The sequence below is a fragment of the Ictidomys tridecemlineatus genome, chromosome 10, assembly GCF_052094955.1.
Source record: "Ictidomys tridecemlineatus isolate mIctTri1 chromosome 10, mIctTri1.hap1, whole genome shotgun sequence".
NCBI classification, from domain to species: Eukaryota; Metazoa; Chordata; class Mammalia; order Rodentia; family Sciuridae; genus Ictidomys; species Ictidomys tridecemlineatus.
Window position 1 is genome coordinate 10,027,752 of NC_135486.1, and position 17,762 is coordinate 10,045,513.

Here is a 17,762-nt window from a genome sequence, read left to right on the forward strand (position 1 = left end):
TATACACAGGAATCCAAGGGAGAGATGTGTCATGGCCACGGAGAATGCTCTGCCAGGGTAGAGTGTGCCTGCAGGAGGCGCTCAGGCCTGCCCGCCATGGTAGGTTCAGGGTCTGGAGGCTGCTACGCCCGCCTTGTGCCCAGTGCCCTTGATCTGCCTTGTATGTGGGATAGAGCCTTTGGTTTTTTCCCACCCTACAGATGAAGCACTGAGGTACAAAACTCTTGGGAGGATTAAAGAATGACCTTGAAGCTGGGGCTCCTCAGGCATGACTTGATCAATGCAGATCCAGTCCAAAAGCCCTGAGTCATCCTGCTTCAGGTAGCAGCTGGCTTCCATGGAGCGGAACTGGGTGTGCTTCATCTAAAAAGGAGGTCTCCGTCAGACATCCAGATTCGGGTAACATCTAACTGCTGATATTCCTCCCCTATGCAGACTTGGGGAATGAGGTGGGTCCGGGGTCCTACAGCCCTACAGGACTCTGAGAGGGGAGGAGAGACGTGCCATAGTGCATCCTGAAGGAAGCACTTTAATGCAGCGGCGGCACAGGTGCATTTGGAACAAGTGGGCAATCCAGGTGCAAGAAGAAAATGGGGACGAGCTATTCTGCCAAACTGGGTTCAGGTAGAGAGAGAAGCGGTGGCTTGGAGCAAGCAAAGGAGCAGAGGCTGCATCGTCTGGCAGCCAGGCCCAGGGCCCCTCAGCAGCTTTTCCCATCTCCACCTGGCTGGGTCTGGCCCATGAAAGACCTGGGACAGAAGAGATTTCAGTGAACATCTTGGATAGAGATTAAAACTTGATTTAGCTTGGAAGCCTGTGCTCCTTGCAGACCTATAAAAGCTACATATCTTGAAAAGGGCAATGAGGGTCCGTGGCCAGAATCAATGGGGCTGCGGAATTAAACAGGTGTGCGGAGCCTCCACAGCTGCCCATATGGCAGGACAAAGGCTGGCGGTGGAGCGGAGAAAAAGTCACTGAAACCAGGTAGCATGTGTTTCCATAAAAACAAAACAAAACCGAATGGCAGGCGGCCCCAACAGAGACACTCAGAAACTGCGGGAAAAGTCAACTTCCAGCTGGATCCAGTGGGGGAATTGCGTCACATCTTCTTAGTGCTTGGTGATTATCCCAAATGACCAGAGCCTGGGAGGACCTGGGAGAGAATGTCACCGTGTGGCTGGCAAAGGGATTTGTCAGAGGGCTGCTGCTCTCAACGGCCACTTGGAAGGGGAACGATTCTTCTACCAGTTCCCTTCCCAGAGGCGAGCAGTGCAGGTGTCCTGGCGTGAGCAGTATGTCAGGCAGCCTGAACTTGAAGTCCATCTCGGCTAGTAACTAGCTGACTGATCTCATGTAAAATGAGGGTAAAAGACCATTTGCTTCATAGCATTGTTCTAAGGCTTCAGTTACAAAGGCTAAGCAAAACCCAGGGCTTGACAGAGAGTGAGCGCTCAGTCAACAGGACCTATCCTGATTTTTATTGAAAATCATTTTCCTGTCACACACATTCTCTGCTGGTCCTCACTCCCGACGCGGCAGGATGCGGGGACGATGGACCATGGTGCATTTTCTGATTTGTCATCAGGCTGCACCTAACTTAGGTACACCTGAGTTATCTAATACCCCCATGAGAGGGCTCGTCACCAGATCACAACGTGTTATTGGTTGAGATCTGCTGGAAGAGGGTCACAGTGCTCAGCAGGAGATGAGAAATGGCAGGTAAATCCCCAGGGTATACCTGACGATTCTCAGGCACCACAGAGTCTTCAGGTGAGAGCATTCGCTTGTGTCCACTCTGTTCCAGGCCCTGGGCTAAGAGCACACAGTCCCTCTCTCCCGGCGAGCAAGTTCATGCACGTAAATGTGGAGGGAGGTGCATGGAGAAGTCAGCAAGTGTCCTCCACAGGATCCCAACCCATCTTTAGAGTCTGTAAACTGGGCTGGGGGCCTCTAAAGGAGAGGAACTCGTTTTGCTCCTCTCCACCTTTGCTCTCCTCCTTGGTGTGTGTTTCTCACCGCAGTAAAATATCGCCACAAGCTCGGGGGTTCAAAACCGCATCGGGTATCATCTCACAGTTCTGAGGGTCAGAAGTGTGACATGGTTTCCGGGGGCTGAAGGGTGGGCATCTTCAGGGCTCTGCTCCTTTCTGGAGGCTTAAGAAGAGAATCCGTCCCCTGGCCTTTCCACCTTCCAGAGGCTGCCCACATCCCTTGGTTCATCCCTGGTCCCTCATCCTCAAAGCCTGCAATGACTGGCTAGGTCCCTCTACAGCAGATCACTCTGATCCCCCTGGCTGCCTTCCCCTTTCTTTTAAAGACCTTTGTGATTCCACTGGGATGACCCAGATAACCAGGATAATCTTTCTGTCACCAAGCCAGCTGTCTGGAACCCTCCGGTCCCTGTGCGTCCTCCATCCTCCCCGGCCATGCAACAGAGCACATTCACAGATTCGAGGGATTCGTACGTGGACATGTTGAGCAGTCCCTTCTTCTGCCTCCTCTGGAGCAATGTGCAGATGATGGGTAAACACAGAGCTCATTGGGGACAGTTGTAGGGCAGATGCCTGAGGGGAGCTCCAGGCACTGGAGGCTGCTCCTTTGCATCAATGGAGCATCTGTGTTTGTGTGCTTGTTTATGTGCATGTGTGTGCGTGTGTGTGAAAAGTATACAAGTGCTCTTGCACAACCCTATATATCCATATGGGCAGACCCCTCGGCGTGGCTGGGAAAGCACATGTCCCAACACTCTGACATTTCCAAGTAAGCTAGCTGGAAGATTGCAAAAATAGCGTCAACTTGACTAGAAGCCAATTCCCACACTCAGCTCTTTGGAGAAGGCTCTAGGATGGAGTGTGGGAGGCGATAAAGTTTCTTACTGATGAGCGTGTGGGATGACCACATCATCCCATGTGCAGAAAGAAGCAGGACGGGGCGGGAATGGAGGGGAGAGTCCAATTGCAGCATTAATGAAAACAAAACTTTGCAGCATCACTTCTCAGCTGTTACCCCGAATGAAGATGTTGCACCCTAGTTCTGCTGTGGGGTTTGTATTCTTATTTTTAGCCTTTCTCCTTGGTTCTCCAGTTGGAAATTCATCAATCGTCAAATATTCAGGGGAGAGGCTTCCCGAAGTCATCTTTAGTAAGGATCAGAAACGGGACATCTGGAAGGAATGGAGGGTTGAAGGGAGAGCTCAGCTACCGACAAGCAGCTTCCTGGCACAGGGAACGGCAGTGCTCAGTAATGGCTGTTGCTTAAATGGTTTTGAGTGACAAATATGTTGGGTCTGACATGTCTGGGGAAATTAAGCAACCCTTCCTAATCCCACTTCTGCTCTGATTTCATGATAGATTAAACACAGACTCTCGCTGTAGGGAGCCACAGGACTCTGGGCAAAGTCATGGAACTTCTCGAGGAATCCAAATGTTGATGTCAAATAAAGAGGCGGTTTATATCTGAGACCCCTAAAAACACACGACACCAAAGCCCTTCTTTCCACATGCAGTTGTGGGTGCTTCCTCTTCTTTGAAACCCAAGTGGAAGCATCCAAGGTTCTCTGGAGATCATGCTTCTCTCAGAAGTGAGTTTAACAGCTAAGATTGTCCCAAATCCTCCTAATCCAAACCAGCTGGAGAGTGCGGGTACCAGAGCCTAGCTCAGTTGCATGGAGAGGCTCCACCTCGAGATGAGCTCTTTTTAATTTCTTCTGAGCACACTAGCTTTGGGCATGGTGCACAGCCCATCTGTTTGGTTTGGTGTTTGCCTGACAGCGTGGGCAGAGCAGCAAGTAAGCAGTCTTAGACATCAGATGTTTGAAATGCTGTACTTTCTCTTCCATATGGGGGCCTAGAATCTCTGCGATGGGCCCACATTAAATAACTCTAAAATCTAAGAACATGAACTTCAGATGTCTCAGTTACCTGCTGCTCTTCCAAAGAGATGTAGCATGGGATTACAATAGAAATGAGGGTTAGGTATCTTAGACTCAATCATCAGTGAGATTCTTTCACCTGGGTACCTGAAGAAGGTGCATCTGCATGTGTGGGTCCATGTGTGTGATGTGGGGGCTGCATCATCTCTGGGTGTATAAATAGTTTGACCCTGTCCCCAACAACCCCGTCACTTTTCTTTGCTTAAAGGTATCATAATACTTCTTTGAGAAAGATCAATCCTGGTACTCAGGGTACTAGAAACAGGTCTTGGTAAAGACTACTGCAGATGAACCCCTTCCACAGTGAAAGTACGGAGCAATCAGGAATCAGAGGTCTGTGCTCCTGGATGCACTGGAGCTCAGGGTAACATGGCTGTCCCTGCTCATGCCACGTGGGCATGCAGGCCCTCACACAGAGATGCCCCAGTCCCATCTGATGGTATGGCAGAATTAGAGATGCTCGTAATCTTTTCCAGGAATCCCTCTCTAACATTTATCCGAAGAAGACAATTTGCCATGTGCCCCGCATTTATGTGGAAAGATGTTCATTTTAATAGTATTTATAAAAATTAAAAATTTAGAGCATCCTAAATGTCAAATAATAGGGAACTATTTAAATGAGCTATGATATAGACAGACAAAGGATACCAAATGGCCATTAAAATTATACTATTCAGGATTATTTCATATTCTGGAAAACTCTCATGATGGAACATTAAGAAAAGCAAAAACTCCCCTAGATTTAGTATGCTTCTAGGAAGCCTCAAAAAAAAAATCTATGAGAGGAGGGATTGGAAAGGAAGACATGAACATTTCAAGAGTGATTTATGGAAGAGATAGAAATATAGTTGACTATCATTTAGTTCTATAAGAAAAATTTCCAAATTTTCTATAATAAACACGCATCAATTTTCTATCTCCATGTATCTGTCCCCAGCAGCTGAGTGCCACTGACTGCAGGACAGAGTATGGAGTTCATCCTAAACTGGTCTTTCTGGAGTGGGACTGCAGTGAGGATCCTGCCAAGGCTTTGGCAAGGTGACCGCACAGCTTGATGTTCAGTGGCCCCAAGACATGCTGGCAGCTGGTATGGTCCAGGCTCGGGATGACAATGGGACACTGGAGTTGGGAGTCAGGGTCTGAGTTTCGAGGGAAGGACTGCAAAAGGCACAATCTCTCTGACAGTTACCCGCTGCCCGGTGCTCCTGCCTACCAGTTTCGGGGTCACACTGATGTTCACAGGGGTCCAGGAGCCGCCGGGCACAGAGGTCCATGGCCCAGGGCCCACTGGAGTTCTGCTGAGAGAAGAGCACCACTTGGGCAGGGTTCAACCAATCACTGGCATCCAGCTGGCTGCCCTCCAGCAGGATGAAGCGGCTCCCTGCAGGGAGACAGAGAGGAAGCGCATCTTAGGTGCACACACAATACACCCTCAGTCACTGAGGCAGAGTGAGCCCCAGTGGCCCAAGATCATTCCTCCCACCACTCCTAGCCCAGAGCAAGGGAGCAGCAGATGGACTGGCCGTCACGTGGACTGGTGTGAGGCCAGGGACATTCGGCCTTGAAGCCATATCCCCCCACCCCAGTATCTTGCCCTATCCCATCTTGCCAGAGTGTTCCTAAGTGATACAGGGACGAGCAGCTCTGTGCTGGCCATGGCATGGCTCCATCAGACCCAGCCATAGGCACTGGCACTCGTCCAAGGAAAAGGGACCCGCTGCCTGTCTTCACGTGCCATGAAATAGCAGGCCCTCTGACACTGCGAGCAGTCCCCACCTGTTTCCAGCCTTACAGCAACCGCGAGAGCAGACATTAACAAGTCAATTAGGTGCTGTGGGCTTAAATGACTCGGGGACTCTCAGAACCTGTATTACTCCCTCATTATATTGGGGTCCCCCTGGATGGAAGTAAATTATTGCTTCCGAGTTCTCGGCTTATAGCAAGTTACGGCAATTAGGAATTTCTCACCTGGGCAAAGCAAACCCAAGCATGGCTAATCCTTAAACACCTCTAGTAGTCTACTGAGCTTTCCCAAAGGCTGAGAGAGTCCTGATGTCTGTCTACCTGTAGCCACGTAGCTCTGCATCTCTACAAAGACAGAGGCTTATTTTAAAACAAACGGAAAGAGAGTGGGTATGAGAAGCGCTCTTCTCAGTTTGTTTTTCCACTTGCTGCCCTAGTTCATCTGCGGGCAATCCCATCTTGTCCTACATCTTCCTGTTCGGGTTTACTGCCCCCCACATCTGCAGGAATAGGGAACAGTGGCCCTTGGCTTCTCTTTCCTCTCCCAACGGAAAGCCTTCCTCTCGGGGGCAGGAGGTCACCTTCACGGCAGAATGAGCTCACCATCAGCAATCAGGTGCTCGGGAACATGCAGCGTGATTTTGACAACGAGAGGGCAACTGACGTGAGAGGAGCACACGAGGCCGATGACACAGCTGGTGACACTGATCAGGGTCAAGGTGGTCTTGTTCACAGGACTCCGGGGAGAACCCACTAAAAGGGAGACAAAAAGAAAACACGGTGGTAAAAAATCTTGGCATTGAAAGTCCAACTTGGCTTTTTGCGGTCCCACCTGGGAAACAGGGGAGGAAGCTGGCAAACATAACCCGCAGCAGGTGAGAAATGTCCCCAGCTGCCTGACCTCAGTAAACTCCATTCTCAGAGACATCGTGTGTCATCAGGGCAGGAGGCAAGTCGGCCAACTGGTGGCCCTCAGGGTCAACTGTGGCAAGCTGGTTGCAAATCCTTTGCCCTTTGCCTGGGCCAGGTCCGCAAGAGAAGTCCTAACTGGGGCATCTCTTCTTCTACTTGCCTGGCTGAGCTCCAAGTTCTTGCCCAAGGAGGCAGCCATGAGCTCAGCCCACCCTGCACTTCTGTCGCTGTCCACAGAGGGCACTCTAGAACAGGCCCAAACTCCATGGTGCAAAGGGGGGGGGGCTTCCTCGGCTGGAAGAGCTTGTGCTTTCTCTATGGATGACCCTTACTACCAGGTGACTTGCTATTCTGTGCCTGGACTGAGGAAAACAGGGCAACTCTGCTCCGCAGGAGTGGATGATGTCACACAAGAAAGCTCCCCACGTTCCTGCAATCACTGGAGGGGATGGTCATTGCAGGGGAAGAAGAAGCACTCCTGGGTGTCACACTCCTGGGACTGGGAAGGAGGGGGTTCGTTTTTGTTTATTTTGTGGTTTGGGGTTATTTTTTAATTTTTTAAAAATTTTTGGTGGGAGGTGGAAAGAATAAAATGGAAGTAAGCCGAGGAGGTAATTTTTATGTGGGGGGGAGCAGAATAGATGTGAGCAAGTTGATGAAACATATAGGTCCTTTGCAATTTTCTTCTGTTCTATGTTGATAATTTCTTATTGATAGCAATAAAGCACATCCATTATGGTAGACACTGTGCTGGGTTTTACACACATTATTTTTAATATCTGCTTCCTTACAATACACCTATAAGTCTGCACAGTAATGACCTACTTTATAGAGAAGGGGAGCAAGTCTCTAAGAGATGGACCCCATCACAACAGTTAACACTTAGGAAGTGGTGATTGCCAGGGCTGTACTTGGTTCGTATCGCTGAATGATGGCCAGGTAAATACTACGAGGCAGCTCCCAATGAGGAACAGAGAGTCAGAGAGGCTTCAGGGCAAGTCCAGGGCTGAGCATCTATAAAGGCGCGGAGCTGGGATCAAAGCACAGACCCAGCCGAGGCTCCAGCCCACAGGAGTGATGTGCTGTTCCTTCTTGGGCTAGGAGGAGAGCGATGAGGGCAGCAGGAAGCCTCTGGTCCCTGTGTCCCTGCTAGTTGGAGGTATCCTATTCATGCTTCCAGAACGGAGTTCATCTCCCCACCCTTACAGATCTCCAGCCCAGCCCAGCTTCAGCAGTCGATCCACATCCAGAACATCCCTGGGCGATAAAACGCGGCACGTCCACACCTGGACTTGCCACCATGTCTCAAGCCCTGTGTGCTCTCACTTCCATTGCCCAGCAAATGGCTGTCAAACCAGCTTGATCTCACAATTCTGAAAAGCCCATCATTTCTAACTCTTCCCTCTTGATTTCAAGCCACCCTCCTGCCAACCATGCTATTAAAAATTTCAGTTTTCATTTTTGTGTCCCAAATTTCCCTCACTTCCATTCTCTTCATCTCTTCCTACCCCTATCGTCTGTACCAGCATCATGGCAGTAGCCATCCACCTGTCTCTTGCCCGCCCCACCTAATGACCACACTGTCCCCAGAAGGATCCTTCACTAAGCAGAGCTGAGCAGGGCAGCCCTCTGTAAATGCTCCCAGTGATTCCAGCTGCGAGGGCAGGCCCAAGCCCCTCCGAGTCAAGGCCACGTTCTTCCTGGCCTCTGCTGACCTTCCAGCTTTCTTTCCTAAGCGACTGTTCTCAAAGTGTAATTCTAATAAACTCGCTGCTGCTCTCAGACTAGACCATCATCCTTTATGTCTCAGTGACTTTACACATATTATTTCCTCCTCCACAGAAGGCCATTTTGTCACCTTGTCATCCCAGTACACACCTACTCTTCAAGTCTCAGCTCAAACAATATCACTCTGTAAACACTTCCCTGAATCCTTCAAGAACAGATTCTCACTCCTTGTTCATCCAGCCCTGGGTGCACCCTGCTGTTACAGCTCTTATCACGCAGTGTGGCAGTGTCCTCACTGTTTACAGGCACTTGCCACTGCTCTCCGTGACTGCGACAACTTGCTGACATTCTCCACTCACTCCTGTGTCTGGCCCATCAAGTCAGAATCCAGCATCCCTACCTGGCTTCCTTATTTGCCCACAGAAGCAAGTGCCAACCCAGTCATGTGATGTGTGTGCATGGTTCTTTGGTAGCTAATTTGTTCTCTAGCCTCATCGCTACCACCCCAGCAGGTTTATGTTTACATCCTACCTAGGGCTACCACATTGAATTTTACTTCCTTGGAAAAGCCATGTTCTCTTGTGCCTTTGAGGATCTTCATGTGCTGTCCTCCTCTTCTGAAATGTTCTTACTCTGTACTCTTCTGTTTTAGGAAGTCCAACCCAATTTATATATCCCCGTTCTAATTATTTCCTTCTTGGTTGCCTCCAACTGCTGCCAGGCAGGATTAACTATTCTCTCTTCTAAGTACTCATTTTGCTTTATTTATACCATTAAATGGAACCTTATCATTGTGCCATGTTTTCATGTTTCTACCACCTATCATAAAGCCTGACCCATAGCAGGTAGGTTTATAAAATGTTTTTGCTGGTCTGATGAATGTTTCCAGTCCAATTAAACAAGCACTTACAAGCATGCATTAAAAGCAGAATCCTTTACTAGACACTTCCAAAAAATAAATAATAACATCTTAGGCGTGTTCCACCCCTAAGATGCTTACAGTCTAGTTAACAGCAATAGACGGTTGATGCACTAAGGAGAGTTTGACATTAAAAAGAAAGAATTTTATGCTGCTAAGGAGTGTATTCTAAATCATCATCATGGATTTTCGTAAATAAGATTTTATGAAAGAAGGACACACCGTTTGGATGTGGTGGCCTAGACTGGAGAGGCTCAGGTTGAGTACCTGCTCTATAAATACACAATGAGGAACAAGGGAGAGGGTGACACCGTCATCCATTCTCAACTCAGGGAAACTGAGGCTTGCTTTGGGAGGTAAGCTGCCCAAAGCCCCATTGATATATTCAGGAAAATGGTGAGAAACTGAATGCTAATGGTGTGAAGCCTATAGAAGCCAGAATTTAGAATTAAAAGCTTCTTCCAGTCTCTGGAAAGAATGCCCCCTGCATGGAGAGATTGAAGTGGAAGAAGGACTGAGCCCAAACATACGTCTTTTGGGGGTGTTGGTTGAATACTGTGGAAAAATGCTCATGAGCATAGCACAAAGTGATGCCACTCATCCTTCCTTACATCTCAAGAGGAGTTTGTCCAAGATTTTAAGAGGGGGCACCACAGAAACCTGAGGTTGCACAATGGAGAGACGGAACAGCAGCAATAGGGATTTCACAGTGCTTTAGCAGCTGCCCCAAACCCCCACCCTTTAATATAGTTGAATCCTGACAGTGGCCCAATATGTGAGGTATTGTCAACCCACTCCGACCCTCAGAGAAGCTGGCGCCCTTCTCCAGCATCACACAGCAAGTGAAGCAGGGCGCTCACTAGTGTTTGAGCACACAGCTCCCTCGGAGATGGTGGTGACACCAGCCAAGTCACAGACAGTGGCAGCTGCAGCTGCAGCAGTCACATCTCAAAGCGCTAAACAGCAGAGCCGAGTGGCTGCTTAGAAGGACAGCTCTGTCACTGCCAATGACAAAGAATTTGCCACCTAAATTCTGCCAGGAGGGAAGAGAGGCCTAAACCTAGACTATGACAGAGCCTACTGGGTCGGGAATTAAAGGTCAAAGAAAATTACACATTTTTCAGGCTGTAGGATTCTTCAGCTCCTCTACCCCCAACCCCTGCCTAGCTCAATCCCCAGGCTAATAGGGCTGAGCAAACTCGGTGCAGGACTGCTGTGGTTTGGACATGGAGTGCCCCTGAGAGATCACGTATTAGCTAATGCCGGGATGTTCAGAGGTGAGATGATGAGATCTGTAGGAGCTATATCCGAATCTGTGGGTTAATCCACTTGATGCACTGGGTGGTAACAGGTGGGGTGTGGCTGGAGGAGGTGGGTCCCCAGGGAATGTGCCCTTAGGGTTCATATTCTGTCCCTGGACCCTTTCCCCCCTTCCTGAATGCCATGAGCTGTCAGTGCTCTGCCACACCCTTTGTCCTGAGCCTCACCTCTGACTCAGAGCAAGGGAGTTGACCAACTGTGGACGGAATCCAGCGAAACTGTGAGCCCCAAATAAACTTTCCCTCCTCTGAGCTGTTCTTGTCAGGGATTTGGTCACAGCAACGAGAAGCTAACGCGGGGACTATGCATATTTTCCACATATAACACAATTTATCAACTTTATTTCTTTTCCTCTGAACACCAAAATATGACTCCTGAGGCTTCCAGAAGGAATTGAGAGTCTTCTGACCAAGAAATAGCCTTTCAAACAACCTGGAAACTTGTTTGAGAGTGCCATTATCTGGGAGAGATGACTCTCTGAAAACTTCCACTCTAGGCTCTTCTTTCTTCTCAGAAGGAAACACCAGGCCTCGCCCCAGAATTCTCGCTGCATTGACTGGCCCCACCTTCCCTCTGCCTGCACCTGCACCGCCCCCCTCCATCCCTCCTACCTCGACTGCGCCTCCGGCTGCGAGAGGGATCCGTGTAGAAGGTCAGCTGAGGGTCATTTTCTGCCTCTGTGCCAGAATCCCCTTCAGGGTTCAAGAAGGCGGAACCGGCTGAAATGAAGCACAGGCAAGACAACGTTTTCAGTTTTTCCTTCCTGACACCACGTCACTGGGGAAGCTCAACAGAAAAATCGATGAATCTGAGAGCAAGCTGACTGGCAATCTGGAAGAAGCAGCCAGGGACTGGGGCCTCCTGATATCCACGACTGTGAAGATGTGGAAAAGCAGTCCTCACGGGAGTCCTGCACCCCAGAAAGAGGCAAAGGGTTCTTAGTTCTTCCTTAAAATGGCATTCTGCTCTGTCTTCTCTTTTATAACTTCATTTTTTTTCTCATTAAATAGATGGGTGGGCAACTTTCCATATGAACAAATATAGATCTTTATTATCATTTAAAATGACCGTATAGGAAGCTACTGGTCAGGAGACAGATGTGCCAAGTGGTTAACCAATTCCCTGTTGATGGACATTTAAGCTCCTTTTGATTTCTCCCTTGGCCTCTCTTTTACGTACCTCTTTGCACCCTCATCCAATTGCTTCCTAAGCATAGGTTCCTATTGGTGGAAACACTTGGTCTAAAGGTTTGCATATTAATCTTTTTGGGGGAAAGTGACACTTAGCTGACTTTTAGAAGGCTGAGCCAGGGCACATGCACTCGGTCACACATGAGATGAGGGTGAAGAGTATCCACAGCCCCGCTCTGCCCACGTGCAGCCAGCTGCCTGCAAGCCCCAGCTCCAGGTGGGATACCTCTTGCTTTGTTGTTGATCCGCTTTCTCTGGCTACTGGACGTGTGAGAGAGCAGGGTGGCCTGCTGGTGGTTGGAGTCCACGGGGCTCGTGGCAATGATGTTATCTTTGTACTTGTTCATCAGCGACAGCTTGGCATTGTCACTTCCTGTATAGAGAAAAGTCGAGGCAAAAATTTTAGCGACCTGAAGAGCATGAGAGCAAGGAAATCTGCATGAACCAAGTAGATGAGGTTTCACAGAAATGAAAGAAGGAACTGCAAAATGAGAGACTGGCAGAAACTAAAATTCTCCTCTTTGATTTCTAGGGGCTACGGAATTGGGAGGAGTGAAGTAAGAGGATTACAACTGAAAATCCAATTCAGCTAATTCCGTATTGATAAGTTCACCGCTTGTCACCCTTTGGTTACAAACTGACTGCAGGGACAGTACAGAATTGCCAAATAATTTGAATCTGTGTGCTTTCGGGAAGAACGTGCCCTATCTTTTTTTTATCACAGTCTATACCATTCTCTATTTTCTGACCTCCAGATCCTGTTGTCTGATCTGTCCGCCCCCTAAAGGCACCTGAGTTTGTAACCCTGAGTACCATAATGGCTACTTGGTGGCCTCAGCATTATGCTAGATGCTGTGGGGAATATAAGAGATGCTGAGGACACCCCCCCTCCCCAATCTCAAAGAGTTCTCAGACTTTAAATCTCATAAGAAATGGTTATTTTCAGGGTTGGAGATGTAGCTCAGTGGTAAAGCCCTTGTACAAAGTCCTGGGTTTGACCCAATACCACAAAAATTAAAAAAATATAAATGGAAATGCTTGTTAATGTAGAATTACCTCTAGATAACAAGCAAAATTTCCATTTTCCTCTATCTGATTTCACTTTCAATCCCCACGGAAAGATTCTGTATCATAAGCAGCATTCAGCATCGAATATTGTAAAAAAAAAATATGTCTTCCACGAAGATAACTGGGCAGTGCCTTGAACGATCACTGTTGTCAAGCCTTTATCTATGGGGATGGCTTATTCATAGCATTGTGAGAGAGAGACAGGTGGGCTACTGTAAAAAATAGTCCTTCTCTCTCTGCATTTTCATTTTTTACCCTGATCTTATATTGGATTAAGTCTAAGTCCCACCAGTGTCTCTGTACATACACAAAGCATCTGAGGTCTGATACCTTGACTACATTCCTTCATTTTCTTTGAAAAAATACATCCTCTGTAGAGACCACAGAAGCATGGACAAGGTAATACAACTAAACCACCCCAGGCCAAGTCTTGGGGGTCAGAAAAGAGAACAGATAGCACTGTCCCTTCCACTGTATTGGAGAATTAAATTATCTATGCAAATATATGATATTCGAAAAAAATCAAAACATGTTGGTTTTCCTTACAATTACCTTACTTCCCAGAGGGTTGCTCATTACACACTGAACAGGCACTAACTCGTTCCTCTGTTGGATGCAAAGGTACCTCTGCTTCCAGTGCAAGGAAGAAGTGGAAGTGGTCCAATTTACACTGCTCTTCTGATTTTCCAGATTAGAAAATAGCTCCGGACACCTCAGGAAACAGACTATTTCTGCCCACCCCGGGAAGGGGCATTGGCACATTCCACCTTGTAACACAAGCAGCTGTTGCCAAACAGCTGTTCCTACCCACTCTGGGGCTCCCTGAGACCGAGGACTACACAGCGCCTGCGCTCACCCCCACCTGGTGTGAGGTCCATCCCTGTCTTCTCATTGCAGCCCTGCAGGGAGTCCAGGGTGCGTGTGACCTGGCTGGCGAAGTCCTCCCCTCCGTTCATGCACTCCCTCTGCAGGTGGTGGCGCAGGTCTGTGATGTCGTACTCATAGCCATCCAGGATGGGTGTCTCCCGGATGCTCAGCGTGCCGCTGGAGTTGTGGCCCTGCACGCGGGCGTTGCGCAGACTCTCCCGCCCGTGGCCCCCGATCAGCACCGAGGGGATGTAGTGGATCTCGTTGGCCGCCTCCGCGCTGGCACTCTTCTGCGGCTGGGGGACCCGGCGGCGTTTGCACCAGCGCCTCCGGGTGTACAGGATCATCACCAGACACAAGATGGACAGCAGCAGAGCGATCATGCCTCCCTGGGAAGAGAGGACCAGGCATGGATGCGGGAAGACGGGTGGGCTCTCTCCACTAAGAGCCCTTGCTCCTTCAGCTACAGGCATTCATCACTCACTCGCTGGCACTTTCAGCATCACTCAGCAACAAAAGGACAGTCTGCTGTGACCAGTGGCCAACATGAGAGGAATGGAGCCGTTGTGGCCAGTGTATCATTTCAAGGGATCCGGTTGCTTTTGGCTTAGCAAACAATTAGAAGAAGAAGAAGAAAAAAAAAAAGTCTTTGGAGCTATGTGTGTGAGAGGTTCTATCAGCAGAAGGTGAGAGGGAGATTTTTTTCCTTAAGGCCAATCTGCAATATGTATACCTGGTTTAAGGCCCTTTTTATTTTAGCAGTATGGGGTGGTATCTAGTTTCCTGTCTCATATTGAACAATTCATGCTAGGTGAGTTCTAACTCTGGATCCACAGATCAATGAGCCCTATAAATCCTAAACCTCAGCTTCCTCATCAGTAGTGTGGAGGAGATGCCACTTCACCACCCAGGGTGGTTGCAAGAATCAGGTTAGGTAACTATGCAAAGTGCCTGACACAATACATCACAAACAATCAAGGCTGTTCTCAGCATCACCTGAAATGTCTCAGGCTGAATGACTGGCCCAGCAGGGAAAACCACTGGTGAGTCCAGAAAGAAATTTACATCCATCAGGAACTTGCTGCCAGCGTGGGGAGAAATCACACCATCTGAATGTGACTTTTGGACAACTTCTTTTGACTAATTACACTGTCCTGAGTGATGCTCCCCATTCCTGCCTGCCCCTGCTAAGGGAAGGGACTGAGACCCACATCCTGGAGTCGGGCTGGCAGAGGACTTTCCTTCTGAGCCTGTTGGTGCTCAAAGGTCACCACCTTGGAAGCCATTCCTTACAAGTCAGTATGTCACGCAGTTGTCTATCAGAGGCAAAGACATATACTCAGTGAGATTGAGCACCTTGCCTTGACATCCACCTGGGGCAGGTTCGAGGAGGGCCTTCCAGGCCTGTTCTTGCACAGAGCACGGCAGGTGTAAATCTTCCTGTGCACAATCTGTATTCACCCCCTTTGTGTTGGTCAATATCCCTTCAAACCTATTTCATTAGACCAGGGTGTGCCAAATGGTTCTCCTCTCAACCTTGGGTTTCAATCACTGCCACCCTGTTGTGCAGGGTAGAGATGAAAAGCCCCTATTAATTCCCAGAGGCCCACCCACACAAGGATGGGTCAGGAATACGCCCCCAAACACATTAAAGGAGGCCTTTCCAGTCCTATAATAATTATATTTTGGATTTATAAAGTTCCTTTCCCAGTAAATCTTCCTGTTTAACCTCTCTCTCCTATCATCACTGTGAGCAAAGGGACACACACACACACACACACACACACACACACACAGCCACTTTTAAACAGGCTTCACAGAGGAGCAGAGACTCAAGCCAACAGAGTCAGCTGCTCAGAGACAGGCCATATCAGGTGGCTTGTTGGGGCAGATACGACCTCCTATTTTTCAAATCTGTCTTTTATCTGGAGGCTCTTTCCTCCTGGTGCACTCTCTCATGCAAATGCAGAAAAAAGAGGAAATATGTTCAGCTAAATTGGGTGGCAGTGCAAAGACCAGTACTGAGGTCCACGCTAACTGCCACCTGTCCTGCCATCCATCCTGGACTCCCTGCAGACATACAGAGCACCCTGGGTCCCTGCAGAACCCTGACTTAAAAGACACAGCACCTCAGTGCTGCCTAACCAAGCCCTGCACAATCCAGTGACCATGACCAAACCAGTGGTTTTCAGCAGAACCTTTATCTCAGAATCAGATCCACTTTCCTTTCCCTCACCCTAAATTGAAACTGTGACAATAGGTAATTAAGCCACCAGGAAAGAATAACTTCCCAGCTGAAAGAAGTTGTCAGACATTAAATTAGGCTACTGAAAGCCAGAGGTAATTTTATTCTCTAAAGAGCTATAAGGGCAGCATAAACATCAATCTCCAAGGAATGGCTTAAACACCACGTTTCTGGTTCACATGGGGGTTCAGGGAACCCCTTGTACTCTTCCTGTCGACAAGCTCCTTTCAGAGGTCACAATAAAGTTATGATGGGAGCCAGGCCAGAGTTTCTTTCCTACTAAAACACAATAATGAAACAAGAATACCTGTCTGTAACTGGGCACTTCCTATGTATCAGATATTTGTCCAAAATGCTCTGCACTTTCCATCTCTAAGAGGTAGTATCAATTTTCCCCATTTTCCATTTGAAAAGGCTGAGGCAGAGAGGTGAAATAATCTGCCCGAGGTCACACAGCAAATGGCTAGTGGGTCTGGAAAGGAGCACGGTGACTCATTTCAGAGCCTACATCCTTAACCACTAGGTGCAGTTGCGCTGAATGAACTCTGTTGGCAGGAATCCTGTCCATCATGGCATTTACTTCAAAAACCAGAAGAGGAGGGAGTAGGAGAGAGTGGATGATTTCACCCCTTCTATCCTCTCTCAAAGGAAAAAGAGAAACTAGTCAAAATGCACACTGGGTCAAAAGGGGGTCCATCATAAACAGAGGGCCTTCTCCCGAGCACTCACTAAGTATCCAAATCCAAGGCCAGTTTGTAGTTTAAAAAGGGCCCTGGCACCTCATATTCTCCACACTAGAGCAAGACGAAGTGCATCACACATCACTACATGCCTAGAAGACACTATTAAGCACCTCAATTTAGCTGAATTCCGACCAAGAAATGCATGCACTCTTCAGCTAAGATACCCTCTGAAAATCCTTTTCTGAGGCAGAAACCAAGGCTCAGAGAAACCCCAGCTAGATGGTGTGCAAGCCGTGCTCACCGGCCTCCCTCACCACTCTGCCATATTGTTAGGGTCGTCACATTTCCCTTTACCACGAGTGGAGCTCAGATACTCAGTTAAGATGTCTACGGTTTACTGTTGAAAGAAATCCTAAGTAATAGGAAGCTGGAATAATACAGAGTTGGTTCAGCAAAGTGGTTGCATTTAGGTTCCCTAATCTTGCTTTAGTGAAATGTGTCCTCTGCTGAGAGCCCAGGACTCCTGACCACCAGCTACCAGTAAGGAGCTCTAGCCTATCGGTGGAACTCAGCCCAGGCCTATGGAAATGCATTCTCAGCTACTCAAGTAGTGCTATCTGGTTTCTCTCCTATGACCCAAATTGGTGACAGGTGTCACAACAGTTTGCAATGACTTATTAATTGTGGTTTATTATGTCAATAATAATATGCATACCATAACATTATCTAATATTAATATGTAACATAATTTAGCGAAAATATTTTGTAATAATCATTTATGATATCACCATACAAATTCATTTGAAATACTTACTTGCTCTACCCAGATAGAAAACAGAAATATGTAGGTCTTTGCCTGTGTCAGTTAAAGGCATGGGTCTATCCCCTCAATAATGGTCCTTGTTCATAGAGGACTTGGAAAAATCTAGTGTTCTATTAATTATTATTATATTCCTGTGATATACCACAGTTCTTTGTCATATTCCTTATTTCTAACTCTTCTACTTCCATAGATTTTAAGCAGTTTCAAGGAAAGCCACGGATGTCCTAGGTATTTCTTTTCAAAGAATCTAATGAAACAAAGATGTAGCTGATGAAAACGGAAAGAGCTGTATGTAGGTCAAGGGCTGTACCTGGGACCTTCCTAATAACCAAG

At 48.0% G+C, this 17,762-nt stretch overlaps 1 protein-coding gene across 8 annotated transcripts in view; it reads right to left on the reverse strand.

The window, feature by feature from the left end:
* Positions 1–17,762, reverse strand: part of Astn1 (astrotactin 1) — a 282,323-nt gene that overhangs the window by 140,728 nt on the left and 123,833 nt on the right. For 3 of the 8 annotated variants that reach the window (XM_078022370.1, XM_040278092.2, XM_040278090.2), the window contains exons 3-7: positions 13,668–14,067; positions 11,970–12,116; positions 11,165–11,272; positions 6,278–6,427; positions 5,121–5,312 (exon numbers count right to left, since the gene is read on the reverse strand). In XM_078022370.1, the coding sequence (XP_077878496.1) occupies positions 5,121–5,312; positions 6,278–6,427; positions 11,165–11,272; positions 11,970–12,116; positions 13,668–14,067 (997 nt within the window). The remainder of the gene's footprint in view (positions 1–5,120; positions 5,313–6,277; positions 6,428–11,164; positions 11,273–11,969; positions 12,117–13,667; positions 14,068–17,762) is intronic. The other 5 variants (XM_040278093.2, XM_021722629.3, XM_078022369.1 and 2 more) reach the window with 3 other exon arrangements.